This window comes from Ostrinia nubilalis, chromosome 16, assembly GCF_963855985.1.
Source record: "Ostrinia nubilalis chromosome 16, ilOstNubi1.1, whole genome shotgun sequence".
NCBI lineage: Eukaryota > Metazoa > Arthropoda > Insecta > Lepidoptera > Crambidae > Ostrinia > Ostrinia nubilalis.
The window spans coordinates 5,682,102-5,702,889 of NC_087103.1; the positions used below are offsets into that span (position 1 = coordinate 5,682,102).

At 35.3% G+C, this 20,788-nt stretch overlaps 1 protein-coding gene across 1 annotated transcript in view; it reads right to left on the reverse strand.

Annotated features, from left to right (window-relative positions):
* LOC135079523 (phorbol ester/diacylglycerol-binding protein unc-13-like) overlaps positions 1 to 20,788 on the reverse strand; it is a 161,583-nt gene that overhangs the window by 48,037 nt on the left and 92,758 nt on the right. Inside the window, exon 5 of the mRNA XM_063974177.1 lies at positions 11,477 to 11,603. Coding sequence (XP_063830247.1) covers positions 11,477 to 11,603 — 127 coding nt within the window. The remainder of the gene's footprint in view (positions 1 to 11,476; positions 11,604 to 20,788) is intronic.

The window sequence follows — 20,788 nt, forward strand, 5'->3', positions numbered from 1 at the left end:
TTTATTTACTCTTAACAAAAAATTTGTTTTTATTTTGATTTTGAAAATACAGCAATCTTCACTGCGAATATTTAAATCCAACGGGATGAGTTCCATTCGCCACCCCTAATTTGAGCGCCTTATTTCCTTTAGAGGGTATCGACGGGAAACGGAGACGCGACACGGAGGTAGACCCGTCTCTATATCTTCCTGTAGGTGTAGATATACACTGGCAGAACGAAAAACGTGAATGTATAGGTCTGTAGAAACTGGCAATTTTGTAAGTATAATATGACACAAATCGAGTTACACAGAGACTTAACTGTCATAATATTATAGGTACTAAAGATTACTTCAGGAATCAAAGGTCACTGAATATGTAGGTCAATGTGATTCGGTTTTTTTATTACAATTGTCAGTTTTTGCTAGCGTGGACTATAACTACTCGTGTTAGGTTTTTTAAATTCTTCATGTTTCCCACCACACACCAAACCCGTTCGTATTTTCTTAAGATAACAGCCAAGACAGAGAGACAGGCAGATAAAATTTTGTAAGTAGCATTTTATGATCTAAATAATTCTTAACCTAAAGATTCCATGTTCAAACAAACCTTTATAAGAGATATTGCTTTCCATTTGCCATTTTCATCCCTCCTTCGAGGTGAAATTACTTTTAATTTTGCTCCCATTGCTCGGAGACGTTTTTCAATTTGGCACCCTTATTCCCTTTGACAGGCTAAAATGTACTTATACGTTCGGCGAATTATGTAAATGTCATTATTCCACTGAAAAGTAATGCTTTGACGGTGTTGTTTTAAATAAAATAATCCCTTGGAGGACAACTGAGCCGGGAAATATCATTACCGACTGTCTACAAGATAATACAATAAACATTGTTGATAAAATAAATTTGTTAAAAGTGACAATATAATCTTTTTCTTCTCTTGACAAACATGAGAGTTAGGTACGTATTAGCTGTGATTTACCAAAAAAAAATGAGTAAGGTTTATAGTAACTGTGGCAAAAATCTCACACCCGTATTCACAAACGATGCTTGCATAAGTGACGCTGCAAATCGAACGCACAGCGTTGAATAGAGCTCTGTGATTAGTTCGCGTGTGACCCTGTGCATCCTCGCGCACTGTGAGACCTCATAGTGTTTGTGAATACGGGCGTTACTGTCATAAGCTCACGCAGCACGGAAAATACTGAAAAATATCCTTACTCACCAATTTCCTTAAACTGGAACCAGTTAATCGAAATTTTTATTTCATTGTATAGTAGTGTCTGAAAACTCTGAAATGAAAGCATGACCTCTGTTTCTGAAGACTATTCTTCATATCATAATAACACATAACAATATGTCATAGTGTTTTATCATTTTGAATTTTAACAATAACTTTGAAAGGTACGAGTAACCGAGGATTTTTTACTTTAATACCTACTCGTACTTTTCCGTCTTTCAATTTTACATTGCCATGACTTTTGAAGTCAATTACGAAGTAATTATTTTATTATTACTTATTTCATAGCAGTAATAATAAAATACAAAACCCGATTGTTTTATCTGACAAAGGCATAATTTGATAATAATGAAGATTTAAGCGGTTTATGGAGACCTCGGGAATCTCAATTTGTCCCAAGTATCACAACAAAATGAGCAAAAATTTTCTTTAAATTAATAACTTTTATTGTGTTTTACGTAGGTCAATCTTCTGTGCTTAATGAAATAGAATTAGGACTGGAAACAATAAATTGTGGAAAATTTTACCCTACATTATTAGAGGCTAAGAAACAGTGGACAATAATCTCAGTGAATATACACTGAACCGCAAGGATTATAAAGCTAGGTCAGGTAGTCAGGTACAGTCACCTACTTTTGGAGATATTGAAAAAATTTCTAACCGACCCTTTTTCTTTCCGGTCCAGTGTAAATTGCGTATAAGCAGTGAGTTTCCACAAAATAGCTACTTTTTATCTTTATATTTTTTTTAAATACCCCCTTATTATGATATCCTCTTTATATTACGGACTTCCTTTATTTTACGACTAGATGGCGCTGTAAAAAATAGACGAGAAATTAAAGAAGGCAGTTTAATAACGCTATTCGGCATAATAATTTTATTTAACTTAGTTGATAACGTTCCAAAGCGGCTAAAGTCCAAAAGCTCCTCGAGCCAATTTTTAATTAATTTTGAGGTCAAACTGTAATATCACATTTTTCAACGAAATTGCAAGCAAAGATCAAGATATGGTTTGAAGAAAGACAAGACAATTTTTATTTAACTTAAAATTTCTCCAAAAAATTCCCCTATAACCGGTGGTTTTTATTACTTTGTATTATTTTCTATCGTATTACCTTCGTAAAACCTAAAATCGCATGTCTCTATCTCTATCACAGCGTTTGCAATGATCGTTTGAACTAAGCTTCTCCGGGCGCGCCATTCAACGCTTCGTTAACAACGAAGCTGAAAATGGCTCTAGATTTGTAATTTTGATAAAGAAAAGTTAGATTTCAAATAAAAACAAAAGATTTCAAAGTGAAATAAGCATTTTAGTTAAAATTAAAATTGTCTCTACCTGTAACGGAGAATAATGTTGTGGCAGGCCTTTGTTCAAACGATCATAGCAAATGTTGTGATAGGGATAGAGACATGCGATTTTTGGTTTTACGAAGGTAATACGATTGAGAATAATACAAAGTAATAAAAACCACCTGTTATAGGGCATTTTTTGGAGAAATTTATCAAATAACCAAAAAAACACGAATTTAAAAGCAGATTTTTTTCAAAAAGTGTAATTTTTTATTATTTGTTGGCATTTTTTGTGTATTTTATGTATTTTTTTAGTATCGCCTGTTATTTAGCATTTTTACTCTTTTTATTTTATCAGGATATATCGCTTAGTTTAAAAGTTATTACGTTTTCTTTGCAATAAGTAATTGGAAGAAAAAAAATTCTATATTTTTTTTTAAAAAAATCTCAAAAAATTTTTGACCTCTTTTTTGTCGATAAAAATAGGTCTAGTTTCATCTATTTTCATATGTACACTTTAACGTGACTCACACTGTATAAGGTTTTAAGAAGTAAAAAATTCAACTGCAGAATTAGGCTGAGTTGCATCACCTTAACTTTATTTAAGTGTGATTATAACTTAATCGGTGTTTGATAGATTTTTGATGTTTATTATAGTTAAAGTAAGATGGTACAATATACGAAATGTTCAATTCCTACCTGGAGCTTCGATTTTGTCAGTTTCAAAACATTTAAATTAGCTCAGCGCCTATTCCCAAAAAACTTAGGGTGGATTCGACCAAACAAGAGTAAATATTAATCTCAGAATAAATCGTCAGTTCTGAAATATTTCCCATACTGAAACTGTCAATGTGCCAATTATACCAGGAGTTATTCTCGGATAAAAGTTTGGTCGAATCGGGCCTTATAATCACAACACTTGACGACTTCCGTAATGCCAGTTCCTATTAATCCCGATAAGGCAAGGGTCCATTTATCACGAGCTGTAAAAATTGCCGGCCCAGCACATAATCCATCACCGGCGTCCATGCCCAGTACCTCTAGCACGAAAAAGTTCAAGTTAAAGACTTCAAGTTGGCGTATTCGAATCGCCATCAAAAGATTTGGTATGACGCCACTGTGAACGTGACGTAAAGAAATGGTAGCACAAAACCAATTTTGACAATCGAGATCGTCACGTTATTGTTGAATTCGAAGCTGGTGGCTGGGTATTGTATTTTGTCGAATACGCAAACGATTCGAAGACGAAAGTTGTTCGTGCTAGAGGTACTGATATGTTGTAAATGTCGTTATATCGGGGTCGGGACTCTCCTATAATAATTTGCATAATTCCCCCCATTTATGGGTATAACTAAGCCTGCTTATCTGAAGTTATACGTAGGAGTATATTTATGGGCGTAATAACTAGAGGTTTCCTTAGTTTGGAGCTGGAAGCAGGAACAAAATTTTGGACTTAGAGCAACAATGAAAAATAAATACACCTATGTAGGTAAAAGATTTATTTTTCAGTGTACACACGGCCACAGTGTTAACTATCCATATCCGTTTTTGCTCTCGCTCTCATCAAATGGTGACTCTTTGCGATATAACGAGACGACATGACCGTCAATGGGCAGTTAACACTGTTGCCGATAGTACGTCATATTGGAACATCAGAATCATCATTTATTTACTGTAAGTTTTTATTTTTATTTTTGTTTTTGTTGTTCAAACGATAACGTCACCGAATATACTAAAGAATAGTGGATTAAACATCTCTTTAGAAACGCACACTTTATTCACGTTTCATCCAACATAAGAAAAAAGTCTCTGAAAGACAGATGTGGAGTTATTGTATTATTTTACAATGCGACTATTAAACCAGTTAAACGGAAAAAACAATTTTAAACCCTCATGTGGTAGGTAATTTTAGTTCATTGGTCGTCAGGTCTAAGGGCTTGAAGGTTCAGAGGTCAACACACGTCTCAACCATTGACCTTTCTTAACACGGAGGGAATGCTCACGCGGGCTGTTTTATAGCAAGTTATGGGACCTTTCGAATGATGACGCTATCCGCCATCTATGTGAGGCGTAGAATAAGTATTTAAGCCCGCGAGTAGTTCAAATATTATTCGTAAATTACAGTGAAACTTTGAGGAACACAGGACTTCTGGCAATAAATAAAGAGAAGACCTCATGGTAGCAGGAAGGCGCTGGATGCAGGCCGCTACCAACCGTCCAATCTGAAAATCACTGGGGGAGGGCTATGTTCAGTAGGGACGTCCTGTAGCTGAAATGATGGTGACAATGATGAATAAATAAATACTGGTATAAAATACTATCGCTCGTATTCACAAACATTACTAAGAGGTCTCACAGTGCGCGTGGGCGCATAGGGTGACACACGAACCAATCACAAAGCTCTATTCAACGCTGTGCGTTCGATTTGCTGCTTCACTTAAGCAAGCATCGTTTGTGAATACGGGCGTATAGGTCAGCGTTTTATTTACACCTGTGATGTGAGCCAGCATTCCAAGTACGAGTAGATGAAGTGACCAGAGTAACAGTTCTTTAAAACTTTCTCACTCCACGTGTCGAAATCTCCCATTCATTACCAAGATCACGTGACCTCCAACGTCTGGCCGCGGCGCCCAGACGGCGCCTAAAAGCCCACTGTTACGAAAAACAACCCAAAGTTAGATCCGACGATCATAAATATACCACGCAAACAATTGCTATGACATACAGGGTGTAGTGTAGAGACCGATTGGCAAAGCCCAGTGGAATTATTTAACTCAATATTAATTTACTTTTAAACAACCAATTTGGTTTAAATTACCAAAATAATTTCAAAAGAAATCAACACTATAGTTATAAAAATTACTTAGGTTTAAACGAAACAAAACATTAAGAAGTAAATGTGCGATAGGTGATTAGAGATTCTAGATTACACTAGGCTAAGATCCAATTCCGCATACAGACTTAGTTATAAAATCTGTTTTAAAACGCATATTTTTCGTAAAAATATCCTACCTACATCCTGTATCCAGGAACACGCTGAGCTTGTAAATAAATCACGAGCAAAGATTAATTACTGTTTTAAAATTTCAGAACCTATTTCGTAGGCTGATCTGGTATAATGACGAATATTAGAATCATCGACGAAAACTGCCTGCAACCGTCACTTACAGTTAAACGAATGTTAACCTCTTTATAAAAAATTAAATATGTGTTGTCTAGACTAAACAAATCATTTTCTTGCAGGCAAAATTTACATTTACAGCGAAAATTGTGGTCTTGCACTTCGGCCACGAGCTGTCTTTGAGGGGTTGTTCATCATAATTATGTTTATGAATGATGTATGTAATATACTTAAATTTTTATACACCATGGACATACAGTTATATTGGCAACTATTATAGTTGTTTGCAGTTCAAAAAGTTACTTTCAAAGCAAAAAATATTTCAAAGATTACGTCATAGTTCTTTCGGGATTACAACATTCGCAATCAAAACTGTCCAGTTTGTTATAACATAAGTTCTATAGAAACTACCCTTCAATATCGCATTCTCCTCAAACTGCTTCGTTTAAAAAGATGTTAAGATCTTTTTAATGGTTTCGTTATATGGTGTACTGCCCACGCTGCAAGCTATTTTAAATCTTCATTTCTAAGAAGCCCATTACTACTCAACTTATTTTGCATGGCTTCCTTCAACTGCGTTTCTAATGCGATGCCATTTCGTTGTGTATTATGCAATACACGTCTTGTGATTTGTAAGGAATATTTATACAGAAATTTCAAGCTTTACAAAAAGATTTTGTATCATTTAATTGTAGCTTCTAACCGTTTTTATAATTATGTAAGTAGCATAATATTAGTCGTTACAGAAAGCTTGGTACAGATTACAGAAGTAGTTTCAGCAGTAATAGTGCAGAATTACGAGTTTTTAAGATAGACAGACTACCAAGAAGAAAATTCGCAGTTCCACCCTTATTTAGGTGCCTAACTGTGATGGATATTGATAGATGTGTGTAGTTCCAGTGTAATGAGAAACGATATTCATTACAAGTTAGTTCTCAGAAATAGTTCCAGCAACATCATCTATCGGCACAAAGTTTTAGAGACAAACACCTTTTTACCACTAAAGTAATTTATGTACCAAAACAAGGCAGGAATAATACGAAAAGTGTACGAAAATTTGTCCTAATTTCTATGAATTCAAGTTCATAAATAAGCCTCAGTTGCACCACCTTAACTTTAACCGTAACTATTGTATAATATGTAGGTATAACTAAATCTGGTTATTTGTATAGAGTTTGACAGACTTTTGACGTTTGTTATAAATAAAGTAAGTTGGTGCAACCCAAAATAAGGCTGAGTTGCACCATCCTACTTTAACTTGAACAAACGACAAAATATCAAGTTTAAAGTTAGATGGTGCAACTCAGACTAAGTCGTGCAAAAACTTTACTCCTTTGATATTCAATGAAATCACCATATTAGTTGACAGCTTTTAGCAAAATAGCTCTTAATAAAGCTACATAAGAAGCCACAGTGTTAACCCTGACATCTTATACGAGTACATTGGAATTGGCTAGACTAGGCATTGCGTAACTTTGACCTAAACAAAAATCACAACCACCATAAAAGGGCGCCTAAATCATTTTGGATTCGGCACATCGCCGTTATGGTGCTTCCTTTCAGTGTCATGAGGATATAAAAGCGGTCAAGCGTGAACTGGACGTTGACAAGAATTCCGTACAAAGTCCATTTAAAATGTAGTAAGTTTTGAATGAATAAAATAAGTGCGTAGTTTTGTATTCAGTTGGCGGCTTCGAAGAGAAGGTTAATTTGTGATAGCACTTACTTAAGTCATAGATATATTTAAGAATGTTCTCCTTTTAAGTTAGATACCTCCGCTTGCACATAGCAAAAATTACTTTTGTACGTGGCATGCATACTTTTAAAAAATCAAACTAATGCCCGTATTCACAAACATTACTATGAGGCCTCACAGTGCTCGCGGACGTACAGGGTGACACACGAACCAATCACATAGCTCTATTCAACGCTGTGCGTTCCATTTGGAGCTTCACTTAAGCAAGTATCGTTTTTGAATACGGCCGTAAGTGTCTTATCTTTTATATTTTCTGCAATTTTCCAAGGAAAAGTTGTTAGATTTATCGTTTTTCATAGTATCTTTTTATAAGCAAGCTGTCATCTCTTAGTTCTCCTATCTTAAGGTCCTCTTACTTAAATATTAGCAAACTCCAGCATTAATCAAATCAAACCACTCTTGTGGCGGAGTTTTGGGCTGACACTGTGTAGATTTGTTGTCGACACAAAAAGAAGAAGAAGAATCAAAGTTCAAAGTCTAACTACTTCCCTTTACTTACTTCTACCACATATTACTAAATAGTTACTACGTAACTTATACTACCATTCACGTACGTGTGAAACAAATGAATAACTCACGCGTAACAAAGCCTAAAGCCAAGAGATCCTTACAGTCGAGGGTTCTTCTCTGGCCACTGAATCCTAAAAATAGGCAAGGCCGAGTCGGCAGACGTGGCGCCTCCCGACACACTTGAGACCTCTGCCAAGTGACCCTGCTATATGTCTCTCACTTTATCTGTGGTTCGGATTCAACATCTATACTAATATTATAAATGCGAAAGTAACTGTCTGTCTGTCTGTCTTGCTTTCACGCCTAAACCACTGAACTGATTTTGATGAAATTCGGCATAGAGATAGTTTGAGTCCCGGGAAAGGACATAGGATAGTTTTTACCCCGGTTTTTTAAACAGGGACGCGCGCGATAAAGTTTTTCTGTGACAGACAAAATTCCACGCGGGCGAGGCCGCGGGCGGAAAGCTAGTTCAACATATTCAAGAAATAGAACGAAGCTTGTTGTTCACTAATAAATTGTGTCAGGTTGTACAGTCTACAATACGTCTACACATTTTTTGGACAATATCGGTCTTATTACTACTATGTAAGAGGCTACAGAGTTTAGCCACAGGTTTGGCTTAATCTGCTACCTGTACCAAGCGGAACACGCGAGTACTAGATGCGTAGATATTGTTTCCTACATAAACGAAAAATCTAGATGAATTTCAAAGAGTCGGGTTGACTTGCCAAGTTTGATTTCAAGGAAATCTACGTATTCATATAGCAGTTAATTTTCAAATCAACCTTAGTGTTATCGTAAAAAAAAGAATCATATCACAAAATTAGATTCTTGATGTAAAGCAATAATCTATCAATAGTAAACAAGATACTAAATAACAGGTGTGCAAAAACTTACAAAAAAAGCTGTGGCTTTAAAGGAAGAAAAAACTAGGTCAAGATGACTTACATAAAGATAATTGAAACATGAATTATAAATTATTGGTAGTGACTAGTATAATATTTTCAAAATATTATTACTAGCAGGTTTCCAACGAAATCGACTTTTTTCAATTTAATAGCCTCCTAATGAACTCTACCTAATACGGTAGATACTCGTACCTATAAGTGAGTACATACTACACTCTACATTAAATAAATCGCATCTCCCGCGACAAGCACTTTCAAAAGTATGCATCCCCACTTCCCACCAATATTGGCACCATTTAAAAGCCTAGTTCTAAACTTCATTTAATTAAAGGAAAGGTTTTTACCCCAAAAATGAGTCTTTAGAAGGAACCAGACTCCAGTCACTTCTTCAAAAAATAGGTAGTTACGCTTGAGCCAACTTTTATGGCTATAAAACTGTGTAGTTGGGATTAATCGCTATCCATCTGTTAAAGAGGACACGTGAGATCATTATTTGGTTTTATAACCATAAAAATTGGTCTAATTGATCCCAGAGGTGAGCCCAAAGTGAGGTCTTTTTTCAAGTCACATTTATGGTATATGTTAATATCATTTAAATAAATAAATAAATAAATAAAAATCTTTAAAGTTTGCGTCGCGGAAGGTGCGATTTATTTGATGTTGAGTGTATGTGGAGCCACGTGTAAAGCTTCTGATAAATTAAGCGTATAATGCAGTTATCAAGTTAACAACTTTAAAAGCTTTCGTGCCGGATATAAACACGCTTTACTGTAAACTGCGACTTATATTACAAGTTTTGTTTATGCCTCTAAATGTTGGTTTATTTACGAGAAATTCTGAACTCTATCCCTCTGAACTTAACGAAAACACCTACATAATACGTGGATAAATTATTTACAAGTCCAACTATTCTAAATATACAAAATAATATTATTACTTCAATGGTAATTAAAAAGTATCTCTCAAACCAAATCAAAAAAATGTGGACGGAAAAAATTACCTCACCACTCAAACAATTTTAAGTCGCTTAGGTACTGTTAATGATACATCAATCTCTACTATGCCCTACGTACTGTCGTAATGAAACTTGAGATTCTTAATTAAAGAGTTAATCAACATTACTATCGGAATGTGGGACAGGATGCGAGTGTCGGAGAGTAGCCCTTCGTGGCGTAATGAGAAAAGTGCTCACACGTCAGGGTGAGATAGAGGCCACCGTAGACGTAGACGTATACATCATTTGGCGTCTTGAAGGCTCCTTAATTATTTCAAAATCTATAAATTCTATATTTATAAAAATGAAAATTGACTGACTGGCAAATTAGACTAAGAGCTGGTGAACGCAAGACCTACGTCATTCTATAAAATCTGAAAGTTTGTCAGCGTATGCTCTCAATATAGGTTAGAATGTTGTTTATATGAACTACTTCTAATTATTGCCGTAATATTTTACATAAAATCAGATTTAATGGTTTAACGTAAGTAGAATTACACTCTATTGAATAACAGAAAAAGCCACCTTAAAAGTTAGGCTTACGTTATACCATAAAAGCTGATTTTTATGTAAAATATTAGGGCAATAATAGATTAGAATGATTCACCAACATTCTATCCAATATTGGGAGCATACGCTGACAAACTTTCAGCTTTTATAAAATGACATAGATCTTGGGTTCACTAGCTCTTAGTCTAAATCAACGCACAGCTCAAACCGCTGGGTTTAGACTGAAAATTTACCCGGGGTCCAAAGTTTGTATGGGGAAAGTTAGAAAGATAGAAAGTTTAACTAGAGAATATTTTATTCGAAACGCAGAAGTACTCCTATCGATACCGGTAAAACAAAGATGATTATTTAATCGATAACACTTGTGGAATCTGAAGTCGATTCAAACTTAAGCATAGATTGGGCCTGATTGGTCGAATTTGGATATTTTGATCAAACTGGCTTGTTATAATCTTGAGTGTACTCGATTTAAATTTAATTGTCATTAGCCTCATTTCTTAGGCTGAGTTGCACCACCTAACTTTAACGGTAACTATAACAATAACCGGAGCTTTTTGTATGGAGTTTGACAGATTTTTGACGTTTGTTAAAGGTAAAATCAGATGGTGCAACCCAGCCTTAGTCCTTTGTACCTCTTAAATCTTCCCTATCGATACGACGCATCAACTCTAATCAATCGTGGAGATATTCAAAATGAGACAATAGCCGAGTTTCGTCGGCATTGGACTGCCGAATGTTGTTAGCTTATTTGGAGGCATTAACACTATACAATCACTTGTGACTGTGCAATCAGTATCCAAATATTTTAATAAGTACTACAGAACAATTTAAAAATAGAATTAACTTAATTATTTTTAATCGTGGTAGTTTTCGCGTACCATTATGTTTAGCTTTGTAGTTAACTGTGTGTACGCATTTTTCAATGAACGAAGTAAATCCACGTGTGCCAATTTTGAAACCGCGCGCAGCTGATAAAAATAATTCAATATAAAAAACAATTGTTTTTTTTTTACATTAATCGAATAAGTTACTGATTCTGAGTCGCCTAAAAATTTGGGCACTAATTGCAAAATCACCCTGTATTTAAGAAACAATATTCAGACAGTTAAATAGTAGGTCTAATTTGATGTCAAAAAGACGTGTTCTATTCTACAGTACTTACCGAACGGAGGTTCGAACCGGCAGTCCAGCAGCAAGGCATGGCCCGTAGGCCCGGTGGTGCCGACTACTGCGCCGCCGCGCATCATGAGCTGTGCCTCCAGCTCGATCCAGCGCCCGCCACACTCCTGCTGTTAAACATTACAGGTTAGGATCCCAGCAACCTCTTTCAACACTTTGGTGGACAACACAAGTTATGATTTCATCGATGTATATTCAACATCAAATAAACCGCACCTTCCGCGACGCGAACTTTAAAGATTTTCTTCTGACACAATCGTGGTGCCCCAACAATATTGGTGTTATTTGAAAGTCTAATAAATAAACTTACAGAAAAACACATTTAATTTTTTAATAACATATACCATAAATGTGACTTGAAAAAAGACCTCACTTGGGGCTCACCTCTGGGATCAATTAAACCAATTTTTATGGTTATAAAACCAAATAATGATCTCACGTGTCCTCTTTAACAGATGGATAGCGATTAATCCCAACTTAACAGTTTTATAGCCATAAAAGTTGGCTCAAGCGTAACTACCAATTTTTTGATAAAGTGACTCTGGATCCTTCTAAAGACACATTTTTGGGGTAAAAACCATTCATTTAATGAAAAGAAGTTTAGAACTAGGCTTTCAAATGGTGCCAATATTGGTGGGAAGTCGGGATGCATACGTTTGAAAATGCTTATCGCGGGAGGTGCGATTTATTTGATGTCGAGTGTAATTGCATGTTATTGTTGATGGCTGAATAGGTGATCATATTTTGTTTTTTTCGACCTTCTGTACACCCTATTCAAAGACAAATAAATATGTATATTTCTATATTTCTATTTCAACCACACCAAAGCGTGCAGAGCGCCTTCGCCGGCGTGATCATAGGGAAATGACAGGTCGCGTGAACTGGCATGGGTCGCGCGACTTGTCATTGGCCTTTGATCGTGCCGACGATAGCGATCTGCACGCGTTGGTGTGGTTGAAGCTTTAAGAATTACATCCCAATACGACACTATTTATTCACATACATTTCCTATGGGAGTAGTGTCAATGTGAAACAAGTAAAAACTACATCTATAGGCGTTCTGTCTTATCATCCTTACTACCTGAACGCCCGAGGACGTTACTGTCCATCAATGTGTTAACATGCAACTTGTTACAAGAAAGGTCACAAGCCAAGTGTAGGTAAGAGTAAATGGGGCACCAGCCCGATGGCTCTATCGGAGCAAAAGCTTAAAGTAAATTTTGAAGTACCTACTAATTCATATTTAGATTGCAATGGTCAGACGTGCAATATTACGACAAAAATCACAGATTCGATTTCTATTATTTTCTATGAATCTTTCTATTTGCTACCTAATAATTAGATGTGTTCATTAAATTGCTAAAAATCTTGTCTACGAGTGATTAGTATCGGTATTAAAAAGCTACTGCAGCAACTTCACGCCTTTGGTTTCAAATGATACTAATGTGTTATCAAGGAAATAATATCAAATAAATCTAAGATGGAATAAACAAAATATTGTCGTAGTTATGATACTGCACAATAAAGACAAAACCTTTTATCTCAGAAGTATTTAATAAAACCATTTTACCGATCACAATGTAAACTGTATTAACATTGCAAACCCATTAATCGTCGATATTCTCAAGTCTCAACTAAATTAACATTATTCAATAACCCTCGGAGACGTCACCGAACACGAATGCGCCAGACGAGCAATAAAACACATTCCTATGCAAATCCCTGGAGACAGCGATGCATCAGCATTGATCAGCGCTTGGCCTTAGAATCATGATGCTAAGTAAATGTTTCATTAATTAAATTGAAGTCTGCAATCTCTTGAAGTTCACTAGCAATACCGTGGAAGGTCAAAAAACAAAAGGCAAAGGATTTCGTATTCTGCTAATTGATTATACCTCTATAGACTGATTGGGCAAAAAACCTTTAAAACACCAAAATTCATATTCAAATAAGTATAACGAATGCTTGGAATTTACCTACTTATAATGTTTAAAAATACATATAAAACTTTTAATTAAATTGAGTAAACTTTATATTTAGTACCAAACTAGGAACGCAGCAAAGTGGTCCCAATTTAAATAATGACAGGCCCAGTCTATAATTAAAATAATCACAAATACTTATTTAATAATCTGAACTAGACAGAAATAGGCATTAAAAGCGTTAAGCCACACATAAAACATTCACACTATTCCACAACCGAGTGATGGTATAAATGAGAAAGTTTGTTTATAGGCTAATGTTAGCAACTCTTATTCGGAATGAAAGTACTGGAAACACCGGGCTTTAGCTGAAAACAGAACTTTTGGACATACAGAAACCTCAGTCGAATACATCTCAAAATACTATTTACGAATAATATACTCGTAACATAAGTGGACTTACTCAAGCATAGATTCATTCAGTCTGTGATTTGGTTCAGTCGTGTTTTGAGTTTTAAGCTAGAAAACATCGTAATAAACATTTTTGAAAAGAGAATAAGCAGCGCACCCTTGATATAAAATCATTACTTTTCTTATTTGTTATTCAAGACTCGGCCATGCAGCGACCTGGCTTAGATAAGTAGGTGCTCACTCACGAACAGTGCATCAATGTAAAACGGACTACTAACGCTTTGTCGGCCTATAGGTTGGCCGGCCTGTTAATCAAACATGTATGGAAATACGCACATACCAATTTCGTATCGGCCGATTTCTCAGACAAATTAATTAGAAGCCGACCAAACATGCCGGCCGACAAAAAGTGTATAGTTGTATAAGGTGTTTGCAACGGAACGTCACGTACAGTCGGTGTCAAATAGTTACTGACATTTAAAGTAGCAAAAAATTTTGCAACACCTTTGTTACAATTGGAATAAGGTGGTGTTGTCAACTTTTTGGCTATTTTGGGTGTCACGAACTATTTGATGCTGACTGTACTGATACCTGCCCCCCTAGACAAAACGCACTTTTTGATCGAATCGAAAATCGAATCCGTCAAAACTCCATACAAAAAAGGGGCTTTTCGACCACTTATCGACTGGTTTGCGATTATAATTTGCACTTTGTCTAGACCCACTGCATCTACTCAGTGCGTCATTATGTCCCTATAAGGGTGAGTATACACTAGAGCATTTACTTGTGTAATGATTTTAGAATTTATATTGTATTTTATACGATTATTGGTTACTTTTAAATAGTTATTGCAACAATTTTAGTATTTGTATTGTATTTTAGAAGAACCCAAAAACCCATTATTAAATTAAAATACTTTATTTGATTACTTCCTAGGCATTTTGCAGACATTAGAATGATTTTAGAATTTATTTTGTATTAAATCCAATTATTTCATATTTATTATTTAATTTAATTATTTTAGATTTTTATTGTATACATTTTAGTATTTTAAAAATTAAGAAAACAGCTAATTATGAAATAAGTATTGCATTTGACTAGTTCCGGAGCATGCCGTCGATAAGTCGTTTTGAACCGGTCGACTTTCACTGATGGAAGGGGAAGTTACCTTATCGCTGGCATGCCGCTGGACAGTGAGTTCGATTTGAGCGTTCAAAGCAAGAGGTACTATTAAGATGACGTCATAATGTCGGAATTGTGTAAATCAGTGGTGCTGAAATACAAGTTAGAACAACCTACAAGAGTGTTTCATTTCAACTCAGAAGTGGTACGTGATCTACAGCTCATAAGGTACGTTTTTATTTATTTGGTTAAAAAGTAATTGATTTTAAAAGTTCAAGTAGAAAAACGTATGAATATTTCGTTTAATGCATGAAATAGTTATTTTTAAAACGAGGCTAGACGCGCCTTCTGTTTATCAGGCTAGATGCGCCTTAGACTATGACTAAGACTATGACTATGACCATGACTATGACCATGACTAAGACTTAGTATAACGAGGTTAGACGCACCTCCAGTTTATCAGGCTAGATGCGCCTTTGACTATGACTAAGTATTACAAGGCTAGATGCGCCTTGGACTATGACTCAGTACAACGAGGCTAGACGCGCCTCCAGTTTAATAGGCTAGATGCGCCTTAGACTATGACTATGGCTTTGACCATGACTAAGACTTAGTATAACAAGGCTAGATGCGCCTTTGACTATGACTCAGTACAACGAGGCTAGACGCGCCTCCAGTTTAATAGGCTAGATGCGCCTTAGACTATGACTATGACTTTGTCCATGACTAAGACTTAGTATAACGAGGCTAGACGCGCCTCCAGTTTACCAGGCTAGATGCGCCTTTGACTATGACTAAGTATAACAAGGCTAGATGCGCCTTAGACTATGACTATGACCATGACTGACTTAGTATATCGAGGCTAGACGCGCCTCCAGGTTATAAGGCTAGATGCGCCTTAGACTATGGCTATGACTTAGTATAACGAGGCTAGACGTGCCTCCAGTTTATCAGGCTAGATGCCCCATTGACTATGACTAAGTATGAGACATGTAAGAGGCTCCTTATGAGCAAAATATTTGACGATTTGTAAGTGCTATTAATTAGTCTACTAAACAAATAAAGATATTTTGACTTTGGCTTTGGCTTTGACTTTGACTTTGACTTTGACTTTGACTATAACTATGACTATGACTATGAACTATGACTATGACTATGACTTAGTATAACGAGGCTAGACACTCCTCCAGTTTATCAGGCTAGATGCGCTTTTGAATATGACTAAATATAACGAGGCTAGACGCGCCTCCAGTTTATTAGGCTAGATGTGCCTTGGACTATGACTGTGACTTAGTATAACGAGGCTAGACGTGCCTCCAGTTTCATCAGGCTACATGCGCCTTGGACTATGACTGAGTATGACGAGGCTAGACGCGCCTCCAGTTTATCAGGCTAGATGCGCCTTAAGGGCCCCATTGTTTAGGATAGAGTCTAGAATGAAAAGCCTTCTATTACTGACATAACAAGCAAGCCGTCCAGTTGTCACATGAGTTGTGTGTGAAGGTCGCACTGAATAAAATACAAGTATAAATACAAAATCTTTATTTGTGATGCATATGTATAATAGAAACATGTCACAATGGTATTTTACTACACTTTGCTCAGGGAGCATAATATTAATTGTCAAACAAAAGATTTTTTAGATTTATTTTTTGAGATTTAGATTTTTAGAAAAGACACAAATCAAACTTTTGCTTAATATAACATGAACATAGCTTCCATATGATGTTGAGTTGATGCTGGTCAGACACAGTTTATTTCGTCGAGTACTTTATTTCACAGTTGAGTACAACGACTACTGAAGATGGAGCTCGTATGCCGCCAGGGACACCCGTCAGCTGACGATGAAATAAGCGTGCTAAGCGGACGAAGTTGTCGTCGTCGTCCAGTAGGAAGGCGCCACCACGATCGTCTTGAGGGGGGCCAAGGTTGAAGAAAAATACGCGAAGGAACTCATCTTCTTCCAGCTCTACTGAAAGAGCAGTGCCACATGAGGTTCGTAAAATTTCTGGTAGACTCTAGTGAAGAAAAGTGCCTATTTTTTTTATTGGTATTTTTTTTATTGCGCACACATTATGAAATATTACGCATACCTACAGTAAAATGGGAATATTAGCTTATGTAGTAAATCTTTGATAGTAATAATTAAAGGTAATGATAAAGTATTCGATTATAACGTTTAAATTAACGTTAGTGTAAATGTGCTAAAAAAAAAATTATTTTTTTAAATATTTTTACACAAGTAAAGTGAATTAATTAATGATTCGTTTATTTTAAAATTGTCGTCGGTTCGGACTTTCGGTAGGTTCTTTTGCCAAGTACAATATCTTGTCTATAGATCTATAATTCCACTTCAAAAATATATTTCGAATTATTCTGACCTCTGATTACATTAGTCTGACCTAGATAGGTAGTTTCTAGTTGAATTAAGCTTTTTCTTCTAATTTAGTCATAAAAAAAAAGTCATGCAATTTGTAACTATAAAAAGAACTTAGTACCTGTACCAAGGTTTCATAGGTTAGGTTAGTCATTTTTTTGGTAGAGCAAAAGATATGAAACGTCAAGGTTCCATAATGAGCAGAAGTTTAAAGTTTTTCTTTTAGTAGTCTTTCATTTTATGACAATTTTGTGAGCGCTATTATAATAGCTAATGCAAATAAGAGAATTTTGTCTTTGACTTAGACATTGCAAAAGTTAATTGGCTTAGCTAAGAGAACTACGGACGTCTGTTAGAGGAAATTTTGAATCCTGCTACTTGAAAGGATGAACAGTTTACGTAATTATTTTTATGACAAAAAAAATCTATGAGACTGTTTTGGTAAATGAAAAATCCTTTTAAGTGTTGGTAGTGAGTGCACTTGTTGACGCAAAACCGATGCTGAAACTAAGTATAGTTTGGCAGATCATTTCAATATCAATTCCAATTGTAAAAGTTGTGGTCAATCATCAGTCATACCTCTAAGTATAGAGCTAATATAAACAAAAATGTTGATGAGATTGACGCTGTTATAGAAGTGTTAGTGATTGATGATGTATAGCAGACTTCACTGACAATGGACGATTTGACACCGATATTGATTCGATATTAAAATTTATTAAAGACATTCTGATCTTGAAAGCTTAATTAATCTGAAATGACCTGTAAATTATCATTTTTGGTCGGATTGTAATTAAGAAAAGTAGTTTGATTAAATTCACAAAATAGCGACGTCACTTGCTTGTCGTGCCATACGAAATCTATGGGAGTTTGATTTAACAGTTTTTAAAAGTACGTCAATTAACTGGCGGTGTCAACACGTCTATTGGTCAAAACTTCACGCAACTGCAATTTCTCACGGTTTTGAATACTGACATTCTATAAAATTCCTGGTCAGAATATTTTCGAGAGCCACGAAAATGACGGACACAAGTGAATACCAGTTAACATAAATTTCTAGTTTTACAGAGGATAGTTTCTGGCGTTTACAGTTGCCTTTCGATTTAAATTTTTAAAATAACTTGACACCTGGCGAGCTTAAGGCCGTGGGTTCGATTCCCCCCTTAGGCGGTTCTATATTTTCAAGTGATATTTTATAATGCGAATAGCTTTCCGCCGAGGGTTCTTCCGCGTGGAATTTTGTTTGTCACAGTTGTTTGTTTTGTATGTTATGTATGTAAATTAAACAGGGGGCCAAGTACCGGGTGTTTAAAAGAGCCTTTTTAATTCACAACGGCAAAGGTGAAATCGTTTTTGGTAATTTGTCTCCTAGTCCAATAACACTTAAAGCAAATATTTTAATAGCTACTTCAATGCTTTTTGGAGCATGTCCAATATGTCATGTAAATCGAATTGTAAAAGACCCCTCAGCTATGGATACTCTCGATAGAGCTGATATTATGACTAAGCCCGGACTTAGTTCCGACATGTTCTGGTTAGTTAGATAAGCTTTATACTCTTTTGTGAAATTATCGCGATTGTATTGCTATAAATCTGACTGAGATAGGACGTACACGTGCAGTCTTTGATGTCAGGATGAAAAAGAATGTGCAAATACCACCATTACCACTTATCTCATTACAAAAGGGAAAAGGGTTCATAAAACCATAGATGACTAACTTGATCCAATGCTATGATTATCAATATTATTCAGGACTCTAAATCATATTTAAGTCAGATCTTGATGTTAAAGAGAAAAGTCTTCAAAGTTCTGTAGCAGTCACTTACTTTAGTCGACCCACAGACAGACGACCCCTGAGGAAAGACATCTTCAATGAAAGACAACTTCTATGAGTTAGAGACACTAGCTGTGGTGTGTGTGCTAAAAAAAAAGGTATGTCTTTTACGACTTAAAAGTTTCTACTGGTTATGCTGCCTTAAGAACCACGTTAAAAAAAAAAGGAGAAGAAATTTAGTTTTATGCTGCCTTAAGAACCACGTTAAAAAAAAAGGAGAAGAAATTTAGTTCCGCGAATAGTCCAAATACCAAAATTTAGTCATAGAATCTGACGACAACCCATCCAAACATCGTAATCTCTTCAAATAGCAGATACAGTAAGGTTATGAAATTATTTTTAGTGGTCCCACGTACAGCTAGATGGCAAATATGTTGCGCTTATCGTGATGAAATCGAGCATCACAGACATTCAGAAACACATAATATAAGGACACTGTAATTGTACCTATTGGTTCCAAAAACTTGGAAAATTTGTAAAGAAGAAAATTATGTTAAGGCCTTAGGAATACATAATTCTGACGAAAGTACCTTTAGTGTTAATCATAAATCGTGACCATAATTCATTATTTGCCAGATTACGGTTACAAATGGATATAATTGGATGTACTTAATATTAACGTTTTGACATGTTCTTATAAACTTAATAACTTACACATGGCAGTCATGGCAAGATACACTGTAATTAAATTGATTATGTACTAACATCTAATGGACGTGTATTTATGTGAAATAAAAATTTGGATTTAAAAAGAGAAGTTTCCAATATATTCGATATGGTAGTTTTGAGAAAATTATAAAGTAAAACGATTAATATCTGAATTTCATGCAAATATTCGTTATTGGTTATAAAATAAGTCATTACGAATAATATAGATTAGGTGAAAATGTATAGTGTGTATAAGTGCCTACAAGATTTTTCTCCCTTAACATTTGTTACTGGTTTAATATGAAGAATAGTTTCTAAAATGCATTATTAATGTTAAAACACTTGTTAACAAGTTGTCATAGAATTGTTTCTCATTCTACATTATATGCTTCATATTGTAATATTGTTTGAAAAGTAATATTAATGATTTTAGAATAAATCCTTATTAGACGTGAATGCCGGGAGGCATCACGGTGTTGGATGGCCGAATGTAATGATTTTAGAATTTATATTGTATTTTATACGATTATTGGTTACTTTTAAATAGTTATTGCAACAATTTTAGTATTTGTATTGTATTTTAGAAGAACCCAAAAACCCATTATTAAATTAAAATACTTTATTTGATTACTTCCTAGGCATTTTGCAGACATTAGAATGATTTTAGAATTTATTTTGTATTAAATCCAATTATTTCATATTTATTATTTAATTTAATTATTTTAGATTTTTATTGTATACATTTTAGTATTTTAAAAATTAAGAAAACAGCTAATTATGAAATAAGTATTGCATTTGACTAGTTCCGGAGCATGCCGTCGATAAGTCGTTTTGAACCGGTCGACTTTCACTGATGGAAGGGGAAGTTACCTTATCGCTGGCATGCCGCTGGACAGTGAGTTCGATTTGAGCGTTCAAAGCAAGAGGTACTATTAAGATGACGTCATAATGTCGGAATTGTGTAAATCAGTGGTGCTGAA